This window comes from Antechinus flavipes, chromosome 1 (assembly GCF_016432865.1).
Source record: "Antechinus flavipes isolate AdamAnt ecotype Samford, QLD, Australia chromosome 1, AdamAnt_v2, whole genome shotgun sequence".
Lineage (NCBI taxonomy): Eukaryota > Metazoa > Chordata > Mammalia > Dasyuromorphia > Dasyuridae > Antechinus > Antechinus flavipes.
In genome coordinates this window covers 669,539,084-669,550,511 of record NC_067398.1, presented here as the reverse complement: position 1 = coordinate 669,550,511, position 11,428 = coordinate 669,539,084, and the positions used below count along the sequence as shown (strand labels likewise).

General features: G+C 56.6%; 1 protein-coding gene across 1 annotated transcript; it reads right to left on the bottom strand.

Moving 5' to 3' along the window:
• Positions 1-1,267: 1,267 nt before the first annotated feature.
• On the bottom strand, positions 1,268-11,120 carry GPX4 (glutathione peroxidase 4). The gene is made up of 7 exons (XM_051972155.1): positions 10,974-11,120; positions 3,714-3,808; positions 3,384-3,528; positions 3,050-3,201; positions 2,857-2,881; positions 1,770-1,829; positions 1,268-1,509 (listed from the first exon to the last, which is right to left on the bottom strand). Exons 1-7 carry the CDS (start codon positions 11,055-11,057, stop codon positions 1,477-1,479), a joined length of 594 nt encoding a protein of 197 aa, XP_051828115.1. The 5' UTR covers positions 11,058-11,120; the 3' UTR covers positions 1,268-1,476.
• Positions 11,121-11,428: the final 308 nt, after the last annotated feature.

Genomic DNA, 11,428 nt, shown 5'->3' with positions numbered 1-11,428 from the left:
GAGGCTCTGGGACCCCGGGCAGTGCCTTTGGGACTGGGTCCCTGAAAACTGACCTGGCAGAGCACGGGCCCCGACCACCCTGCTGATCCCAGGTTGGCAGCTTTACGAGGGAGGCTCCGGTGACTGCCCATCTGCCCACATCCTGGTCCATCCGACCTGCGGGTGCAAAGCCCTGCAATCCTCAAGCTCTCTTCTTGCCAGACTCCTACTCAGACCTGGCTCTTGTTTGGCAGGAAAGGAGGGGAAAGACGGTGTCTCCTGTGGCCCTCAGGCTCCTGAAGTACCGCCCTCCCCCAGCCTCCACACCAGTGCCCTGGCTGGGCAGGTGCCACAGAATAGCCCCAGCCTGAACAGAGCCGTTTTCCTACCTTGCCCAGGTAGGCAGATTCTGAGAATCCACCTCTTCCCTTTGCCAAGTGATACCTGGCCTTCATCCCACTCCCGGCCTCCTCCCACTGCTTTGTGTCCCGGGGACCCCAAGCCAGCAGGGGAGAGGCGGTGGTCACCAGCAGCATCCTGCCCCCCAAGTCCGGGGGCTGTCACCATTAGCCGGGGCAGTGCTGCTGTGGGGGATACACACAGCACCAGCCCTACTGATGGGGCCTCAAGACACAACCTCCCTCAAAGTCACCCCTTGGCGGACTTCCAGGCTCAGGAAACTTGGATCTTTTAATACTAGAATACCTTTTCCTCTGGAATTTTGTTTTCCCAGACTGAGCCCCTTGGGGCCAGAGCCCGACATTATCCTTGACATGTGATTCTCTGGAAGCTCAATTCTGCTCCCTACCCATCTGAAGCCCCAGCCCCAGGCCGGCCCCCTCTCCAGCTGAGGGGAAGGGTCTCCCTATGAGCCCAGACCTCTGCCACTTCTGAGAGGGGCCTTAGAGGTCTCCTTCCTCCCTCCCTTGGGGGCAGTAGGCTTCATAAAGACTGAAGCCTGGAGAGGACCTCAGGGGTCACCTGGTCCAGCTCCAGGACACTTCCCGCACCCCTGGGCCGGCTGGGGGTGGACTTACTGGGTCACTTAACCCGCAGCATTCTTGGTGAGAACATAAGGGGGAAGTATCCGCAGGAGCCCCAGGTCTGCTTCCTCCCCAGACCTTCAGCAAAGCCCCTCCCCCCAGCAGCTCCGTGCTGAGAGGATGACACAAGCAACATGGTGGCCGGTCCTTCTCCGCCCCCAGCACAGCCAGAAGTAGAAGTCGGCTTTCCTGCTCCTTCGGCGGGGGGCCAGACCAAGCCCCATATGAGGAGACCCGAGCCAGGGTTATTTTTAACTTTTTATTCCACTAAATGAGCCAGGGGCTCGAGGCTGCAGGCTGCCCCCATGGGTCCCCCAGGGTCTTCCTCCGGCTGAGATGCACGCCGGGTTTTCGGGTCTACCTCACCAGGGAACTGGTTTGAAGGCAGACCGTCATTGATGCCGGGTGGAAGACTGAGGGTCACGGGGAGACAGGTGCAGGAAGGGAAGGGGAATTAGAGGTAGCAGGGAAGGTCCTTCTCAATCACCTGGAGGAACAAAGGGGGAGAAAAAGGGTCCAAGGGAAGCCAGGCGCTCCTCCTGATTCCCTGCCAGCAAAGGCCTCCCCCAGCCCCCCAAGCCAGACTGGAGCTTTGTCAGGGGTAAGCAGGGGGCTTGGCTCCTGGGGGCAGCAGATGGACCTGGGGGGCCCTGCCCATCCACCCTGGCCCTGGGCTCTGCTACGGAATGGGCCTGGGGGGGAGGAGGGAGGGAAAGAATGAATGCAGTCTGCCCAGGAAGCACCTACCAGGGGCTCTTCCATAGGACCGTATCGCTTCACCACACAGCCATCTTTGTCAATAAGGAACTGCAAAGAGAAGGGCAGAGCTCTCAGGCAGGGGCCGCCCACCAGCGCTGCGGGGCACCAAGGGCTTTTGCCCCGTCCATCCCCACAGGCCATTTGCTCCAGAGTGGCCACAACCAGGAGCCAGGACTGGTCAGGACCGGCCCCCGCCCTCACGGGGGCTCAGCCTTCTGCCAGGGAGGAAGTGACTCTCCTAGCAGGGTTAATGGCAGATCCAGGTCTCGGCTCCGGCTTTTCCCACTCTTTCACTGAGCTCCCTGCCCTTCCCCCTGCACCCCTTGGCCCTGGCCGTCATCCCAGAATGGGGGGGGGGGGCTCAGCCATCACCTGCCCCCCCCATACTTCACAGCCCTTCCAGCTTTACACCTCCGATCCTAACGTGGCCCACAGTCTGTCCACCATGTGCCGAGACGGTCCCTTCTACTTCCCGGACTTCTGAGTCCAAAAGGAAGGCATCTGCCATTAGAGGAATCTCGGTCTCCTATAGCCCGGCGCCTCGGGCCCAGCTCTCCCACTTCCGGAGCCTAGCAGCTAACCATGGAGATGGTGGATTCTGAGTTTTTCACTGGGAGGCAAAGCAGAAGACCTAGATCCAAGACACCGCACCGGCAACACTGCTCAAGGGTCTTTGGAAGAGCCCTGTAATGCAAGCGCAGGTTCCTGGGCACAGAACGGGAGTCACTGCCCGGAGAGCTCACCCTGAGAGAGCACAAGCTCCTTGCATAGTCCTTCATTTTTACCAAATGCTTCTGCGCACAATAAGCCCTTAATAGAGGCTTTGATTGGCTGATGGCTCACACTCCCTCCTCCTATGGCTGTTAAGACTTAATGAGAAAGAAACAAGCTGCGACACACTGGGCACCGCTGCCATGCCTACTGCGGCTGCAGCTGCTAAGCTGACCCGTATGCACTGTACAGGCGCTCATGTGAACACACGGACGTGGAGAGGGAGAGGGGACCACGAGCCCAAAGAGGGAGGAGGGACATCGGGGGGCGGCCCTGAACCCCAGAGCCACCAGGCTGGACTCACCTTGGTGAAGTTCCATTTTATTGCGCTGGAAAGGAAGGTGAAGAGAAGGGTGAGAGTTGACCAAGCTTCCAGCCCACTGCCCATTCCCAGTCACCACCTGGACCCAAGTGCCCTCCCAGCCCCCAGCGGCTGCACTGAGGCTAGGGGAGCTGGGCCCCCCCCTCCTGCCCGCCCACCCCCAGCAGACACTCACTTGCCCAAGATGCCCTTCCCTCTGGGTTGGATTTTCATCCACTTCCACAGGGGGTGAGCATCATCGCCATTGACACATATTTTGCTGTATACATCAAACTTGACATTGTAGCCAGCAGTGAATTCTCGAATTTCCGCATTACTCCCTGGCTCCTGGGGAGTAAAGGGCGACAGGGACAATTGGTCCAGGTGGAGGAGCGGGCTCTGATGCCCAGGTACAAGCAAGGAGCTTCCAAGGACAAAGAAACGCCCTTAATTCGGACCTGCCCAAGCTCGTTACTGGGACCCGCCGTCCACACCTGCTCCCCTTTGTGCCCCCCCTCCCCCCCACCTACCTGCCTCCCAAACTGGTTGCAGGGGAAAGCTAAAATCCGTAAACCAAGCTCAGCATATCTGGCGTGCAGGTCGACAAGCTGAGTGTAGTTTACATCTGTCTTACCTCATTGTGAGGCTACATTGGTGACGATGCAGACACAGCCCCTGGAGGAGAGATGGGGGGGCTGTCAGTGGGGGGGCCAGGCCCACCTTCTCCTCCCGCCCCCTTTGCTCCTTTTTGTCTGCAGGCCCCGGGCTCCGGCCCGCCCCCTAGGGGAGACTAGGGTTTTCTAATGGGCGGAATTCCGACGCCTTTGGCCCCCCGCTCCTCAGCCTCCCCCCCTCCTCACCTGTACTTATCCAGGGACACCATGCGACCATCAATGTCCTTAGCACAGAAATCGTGCATTGACCTGGCACATCTCCAGTCGTCCCGGGAAGCGCACTGCGGGACAAAGAGAGGGGGGGCGCTGACCCCGGGCCTCTGGGGGGCGCTCTGGGCTCCAGGCAGCATGAGACAAGGGGAGGGTGGGAGGCCGGCCCGGGGCCGCCTCCTCTGCTCCCTGTCTCCGCCTCCTTGGCCAGGGCCCCTGCCCTGGGCAGGGGGGGTGGGGGGGGCGGAACCTTGCTAGAACGGCCAAGGCCGGCCCAGGAAATTGTTCCGCCCGACTACACACATTAGGTTTGTTTTTGAAACTGAGGTCTCCCCCTGGTAACCTTCCCCCTCCCTGAGAACTAATCCACATAAAAGTGTTTTTAAGACAAAACAGAAAGAGGAAAAACCTCAGCAAAATTGAACAACACATTAAAAAACTCTGAGAAGCCAGGAGGGGCACAATCCTTGCAGGGCTCTCCTGGTCCTTGAGCTTGGAGCGGGGAAGAGGTCTCCTATCTCACCTTGAAAGCCAGGCTATGCACGTTTGTTATAAAGGTTTTGTTTTTCTTGTTCTTTGGGGGGAAAGGAGAGAAAATGCTCAAAAATAATTGGGAAAAACAAAAACAAACCTCCCCAAGTGAAAGCCCAAACCCAAAGAGCCGGATTGGTAGAAGTGGAGCCTGGGAGGCAGGTATTAGAGGCCCCGAGGAGGGCTTGCCCCCCCCCCCAGCACCCGGGCGCCTCCCTTTCTCCCTTCAGAGGGATACAGGAAGCAGGTAAGGGCTGGGTGCATGTCACCCCCTACCCTGGCACAAGGCGGGCTCTCTAAGGCTGGTGGCATTTCTATGCCTCGCATTTAAGAGCCCTTAAAGGTAAGTATCTGCTGAACTGAAAGGAGGGGGCGGCCACTCGGGTCTCAGCAGTCTCTGGCAGCCCTGACCGCAGATGCCCTTCTCTGTGTCGCAGCCTCCCTGCTTCCCGGAAGGTCTCCAGGTTCCAAGAGAGCGGCCAGGGGTGGGGGGGTGGGGGGGGGAACCTTGCTAGAACGGCCAAGGCGGCCCAGGAAATTGTTCCGCCCGACTACACACATTAGGTTTGTTTTTGAAACTGAGGTCTCCCCCTGGTAACCTTCCCCCTCCCTGAGAACTAATCCACATAAAAGTGTTTTTAAGACAAAACAGAAAGAGGAAAAACCTCAGCAAAATTGAACAACACATTAAAAAACTCTGAGAAGCCAGGAGGGGCACAATCCTTGCAGGGCTCTCCTGGTCCTTGAGCTTGGAGCGGGGAAGAGGTCTCCTATCTCACCTTGAAAGCCAGGCTATGCACGTTTGTTATAAAGGTTTTGTTTTTCTTGTTCTTTGGGGGGAAAGGAGAGAAAATGCTCAAAAATAATTGGGAAAAACAAAAACAAACCTCCCCAAGTGAAAGCCCAAACCCAAAGAGCCGGATTGGTAGAAGTGGAGCCTGGGAGGCAGGTATTAGAGGCCCCGAGGAGGGGGCTTGCCCCCCCCCCCAGCACCCGGGCGCCTCCCTTTCTCCCTTCAGAGGGATACAGGAAGCAGGTAAGGGCTGGGTGCATGTCACCCCCTACCCTGGCACAAGGCGGGCTCTCTAAGGCTGGTGGCATTTCTATGCCTCGCATTTAAGAGCCCTTAAAGGTAAGTATCTGCTGAACTGAAAGGAGGGGGCGGCCACTCGGGTCTCAGCAGTCTCTGGCAGCCCTGACCGCAGATGCCCTTCTCTGTGTCGCAGCCTCCCTGCTTCCCGGAAGGTCTCCAGGTTCCAAGAGAGCGGCCAGGGGTGGGGGGGTGGGGGGGGGAACCTTGCTAGAACGGCCACGGCGGCCCAGGAAATTGTTCCGCCCGACTACACACATTAGGTTTGTTTTTGAAACTGAGGTCTCCCCCTGGTAACCTTCCCCCTCCCTGAGAACTAATCCGCATAAAAGTGTTTTTAAGACAAAACAGAAAGAGGAAAAACCTCAGCAAAATTGAACAACACATTAAAAAACTCTGAGAAGCCAGGAGGGGCACAATCCTTGCAGGGCTCTCCTGGTCCTGGAGCCTGGAGCGGGGAAGAGGTCTCCTATCTCACCTTGAAAGCCAGGCTATGCACGTTTGTTATAAAGGTTTTGTTTTTCTTGTTCTTTGGGGGGAAAGGAGAGAAAATGCTCAAAAATAATTGGGAAAAACAAAAACAAACCTCCCCAAGTGAAAGCCCAAACCCAAAGAGCCGGATTGGTAGAAGTGGAGCCTGGGAGGCAGGTATTAGAGGCCCCGAGGAGGGGGCTTGCCCCCCCCCCCCAGCACCCGAGCGCCTCCCTTTCTCCCTTCAGAGGGATACAGGAAGCAGGTAAGGGCTGGGTGCATGTCACCCCCCACCCTGGCACAAGGCGGGCTCTTTAAGGCTGGTGGCATTTCTATGCCTCGCATTTAAGAGCCCTTAAAGGTAAGTATCTGCTGAACTGAAAGGAGGGGGCGGCCACTCGGGTCTCAGCAGTCCCTGACAGCCCTGACCGCAGATGCCCTTCTCTGTGCCGCAGCCTCCCTGCTTCCCGGAAGGTCTCCAGGTTCCACAAAGACTGGGCACACCGCCACACCATGTGATGGCTTATAAAGCGCTCTTTCACAGGGCAGACCCCTCACCCACTGCTCTACTTAAATGCATATTTTTTTATTAAAGCTTTTTATTTTCAAAACATATGCACGGATAAGTTTTTTTCAACAATGACCCTTGTGTTCCAAATTTTTTCCTCCCTTCCCCCCACCCCCATCCCTAGCTAGCAAGTAATCCAATATATGTTAAACGTGTGCAATTCTTCTATATATCTTCCTACAACTATCGTGCTGTTATGTGTATATTTTTTGAGAAAGATCAAAAGGTCCATCATCAAAGCTGACTTGAAAGGGCCCTCGGCCCTCCAAGGTCACTGAGTAGATTTTCCTGACAGCCAAGAGATGGCAACCCACAGGCGAACAAAGAGCAGGAACTCAGGGCTCTTGGCTGGGGAAGGAGGGAGGGAGGCCCCCAACCCAGTTCTTGATTCCCCTCGGATCCAACAATGAGCAGCAGGGGTGAGAAGAGGCCCTCCTACAGCCAAGCTCATCAGGGGTCTGGAGTCCTAGAGACTCGAGAACCGAGCAGGACCCGGCAGCCCACTGGCAGCTCCTCCTAGGCGGGGGGCCTGCCTGCAGTGGGTGGACCTGGGCACTCGGTCCCCCTTCTGTCACTGAGAACTTGACAAAGTCGCTGTGGTTATAACAGCTTATTCTGCCCATCGTCAAGAGGCAGCATGACCTAAAAGAGAGAGTTGCCCTTGAAGGTGGGAGGTCAGCTTCTTCCTTCAGCCATTTACTATCTATGTGACCCTTGGGCATTACTGAATTTCTTAGCCTCGGTTTCCCCATCAGTAAATGGGAGCCACTCATGTGTCACTGACACTGATATTTCCTGACAATCCCGCAAAGGTCAGCTGCTCTGAAGCCTTAAAAGGATGGGGTCCATGGAAGGGTTTCGCTGGGCCAGAGACTCTAGGACGAGGAAACTCTGCCGTAGCTGTCGCTGCGCAGAGCCCTGGGAGCAAGGGCCGGGGCAGGCTGGCTCTAACCCAGCTCTCTCCCCCAGCTGCTACCACATCCCCCGAGGGCCCGGCAAACCTGGAAACCTTAAGGCATTACTATAAGTGACCCTGGCTGGCCCCCCGGGGCCCCCAACAACAGCTGGGGGCTCTTTCCAGGGGCACAGAGTTCTGGGGCTGGGACGGGCTCTGCAGAAAGCACTGCACTGGAGCCAAAGGCGCCGAGCTGGGCTCTGCTGCAGGCCTTTCTGCACCACAGCCCTTCCCGCTTCAGCGCTCTCTCCTCACCAGTAACAAAGGAGGACTTTCACTTGGCCCACAAAGCGGGACAGCAGAAGCACAGCCCCTCCTTTTACACACAGGAATCAGCCCCAGGGACCTGGGAAACTGAGGCTCAGAGAGGTTGCAGAACTGGCTGTCCCCGATGCAGACAGAGCCCTTAGAACCAGGGGTTCCAGAGGTGCCAGAGCAGCTTTATAATTCCTCCAGCTCCACAAAGGCTCCCTTCATCTGCACTGACCTCCCATTTTACAAAGACTCAAAGTCAGTCATTCAATCAATAAGCACTGATTAGACACCTACTGTGTACCAGGCACTGTGCACTAAGCACCCCCCGCTTTGGGGGTTACAAAGAAAGGCAAAAGGCAGGACCTGCCCTCAAAGAGCTCAGTCTAGACAGGGACACATCATACAACTGTGGGTGAACATGTGAAATGCAGGTTAACCCTTGTTTGGGGTCACATAAAGGACTTTGTATAGACTTTCCTGATAGCAGAAAGGCAGGGCAAGGCTTGGCACACAGCAGGAACTCGGCTCTTTGGCTGTCTTGCCTCCTCCCAAGACCGTGTGCCCCCAGAGAACAGGACCCTGCATTTCCGTCTCTGACTGTCCGGCACTTGGCACAGGGTCTGGCACCAGCCAGCCAGACGGCAGCAATGCCAGGCAGCACCTTCTCTGAAGCCCTGGGCTGCTTGGGAGGCTAGGGCTGGGGTCCAAAGAAGCGCTCAACCTGCCCTGGGAAGAGCCCCACCCTTGGCACTAGGTGCCCGGAGGGGCATAAACACTGAACTGATGTCAGCTGCCTTCGTCCCCAGGCTCCTCCGCCAGGCCTCCCGAGTCACTTGTCCAATAAATGCTGAAGTCGGGCAGTGCTCTGAGGTGAGGGGGAGTGTGTCCTGGGCGGGGGGCCAGCCCGAGCCAGGCTGGTCCTTTGGACTCTTCCCATGGCCTCCCAGCGGAGCTGAGCATTTCTAGATAAACAGTGGACACACTCATAACATTACCCAGGGAAGAATACACAAGTCTTGCTAAGTGTGCTAGGCCGGACAGTGAGGTCAGTGAAATCGCCGCCCCCGGCCTAACGTGGGCAGGGAGGGAACAGAGGCCTCTGTCCCACAGATTGCCCAACTCAAAGTCCAGAGCACAGAGGGCTGGTGATCCAAATGATTCAGCAGCCTCCCTCCTTAGCCCTTACCTCACAGCTTTCACAACAAGTCCCCTATGGCCTGTTATCCACCCACACACGGGGAAATAAGAGGAGCAATCCTTGCCACTCATCGAGGCTAAGGATGTGGAGATCAAAGGGCAGCCAATCTGATCTCAAGAGGCCGTCGAACTAGTGGGTAGAGAGAAGGAAGACCTATGTACCCAGAAGTTATACAAAATTGGAATTTGATTAGGGCATAGGAGGAATCAAGAAGACATTCGGAAAGGCAGGCTTGAGTTCGAGAGGGGGTCTGTCAGAAAAGGCTCCCTGGAAGAGGTAGTACCCAAGAGTGGCCCTGAGGGAAGAGAAGGATGAGAGCAGTCACAGGTTCATTGGACAGTGGGGATGGATGGCCTGCACTGAAAGGAAGGATGTGGGTAGGAAGGCCATTAAGGAGGCTTAGAACAATCCAGGCGATGAGGGCCTGTGCTAGATAGGCAGTGGAGTAAAGGAGTCAGGATGTTTAGGACTTGGTGACAGTCTGGACAAGGGGACTGTGAGATATTTAGATAAACATAATCAGAGGAGACTCAGTGGTTCATACTGCAGAAAAAAGAAATTCAACTTGAGAAGCTTAGTCCAGCAACAACATTCATTTTGGGGCTCCATAAAACACAAAATTCATGCCAGTGGCCAGACTTGGCTCCTGTGATACAGTCCTTGGTTTAAAAAAAAAGGGAAAAAGAGAGAAAGGAAGAAAAAAATTAAAACAGAGAGAGGGAGGAAGTTAGAAAGGGAAAAAAGGAAGGAAAGGAAAGAAAAAGAAAGAAAAAAGAGGAAGAAAGAAAGAGGGAGGATGGGAGGAAAAGAGGGAGGAAAGGAGGGAGGAAGGAAAAGAAGGAAAGAGGAAGGAAGGAAGAGATGGAGGGAGGAAGGAAAGGAAAGGAAGGAGGGAAGAAAGAAAGAAGAAGGAAAAAAGAAAGAAAAATTCCTTGGCTTCTGTAGACTTCAGAAAAACCTGCTCCATCGCACTGAGGTGCCTGCCACCCCCATTCCAACTCCCCCATCCTTCCCCCAGCAGAAGCCGAGGGGCTGTTTGTTGTTCACACTAGTTCAGGAGGAAAGATTCCCCATCCTGCTTTTTCAGATGGGGAAACTAAGCCTAGGAGAAAAAAGGACACCCCCTCCCCCTCCCCACAAGGTCATAGTTAGGACAGTCACAGATTAGGGACTGGTAAGAGTGGCAATATTGAGAGCCGAAAATACCCCTTCCCCCTCATTCTACAGCTAGGGAATTTTAGGCGCCCAAAGGGGAAGTTACAATAAACATAGGGTTTGGAGGGGAGAGGGAGGAAGGGAAAAGACATCTTTATTTTCAATAAGTTCTAACCGAAATTGGGCATTTCCTGCCATGATTTAAAAACCTTCAGAGGAAAAGGCCTATGAAGCCAGACAAAGGGATCTCCAAAGACGGAGAATCTGTTCTAAACGGCGACATCGGGGCCGCGGAGGCCGCCTGGCTCATCCTGTCCGGGATCCTCCCTAGTCTGGACCTCGATCCTCGACTTACAAGGGGCTAAGAGACTGGCCTAGGCGGCAGCTCAGGAGAGGCTCGGGAGTCGAACCCAGGACCCTGCCTTCCCAGTGCCTTCTGAGCTCAAAGGGCTCTCCTGGACACACTGACTGGACTCTGACATAGTGACGGCACTTTTGTCCTCATCGAGAACCAAGGCCAATGACTGAGGCCCGGGGAGATTGACAGGTGTTCGGGGTTACCCCCCTGGGTCTTGGGCCCTGGCTAGCTCGCCGCACCTGCCCGAGAGCACACGCGGAAGGAACAGGCGGAAGAGTAGGGATTTGAAGGGATTTGAACCCGTAGCCCTCCCGGCTCTGTCCCCAGTGTGGCCAGGCTGGGGGCCGCGCCCGACCCCCCTCCCCCTCCTTGCTTCAGCACCGGCGAACAATCGCTTGCTGACGTCGGGCGGCCAGCTCCCTCCCCCATAGCACCCCTTCCGCTCCCTGACCCCCAGCCGCCCCCGGGCCCCGGATTTGGGAAGTTTCTGGGCCCGAGCCAGGCCAGGCCGTGGTCGGCTAGAGGCGGCTGGCATCTGGGGTCAGACGGGGAGAGGCTCGCGCGCCCGCCCCTAACGGACCCGCGGGGCGGGGGTTGGGGCCCGGTTACCCCCAATCTGCCCTTCTGGCGGCCGCGAAGGGCTGCCCAGGCTCACCATACTGTTGGAAAGGCCCGGGGCCGCAAGGACTGCGCAGAGCAGAGCAGGCTTCACCAAGCGGTAGAGGCGACTTAAACTCATATCGGCGATGGTGGGGGAGCCTCCTTCCCCAGAGGCGGCTCCCTCCCGAGCGCCCCAATCAACGCGCGCCCTGGGGGCAGGCCGTGTCGGATCGCCCCACCTTCTAGCTTTCAATCATTGGTCTGAATTGTGGCGGGGCTGGACAAGCAGCTTAGCTAGCCAATCAACAACGCGGAAATACAGGGGCGGGGCCTTGTGCTGGGGGCGGGGATAGAGGCGTAGTCAGGGGCGGGGCGGGGCAGATTGTGCAGAGCAGCTGGGCGGGCGGAGCACCTGACTCCCCGCTTTCCCCTGGCCCCAGGGGATTGATGCTGGTATCCGATTTGTTAGCTAGTGCGCCAGTCTGTGTAGAGACTGCGGCTAATAACCGA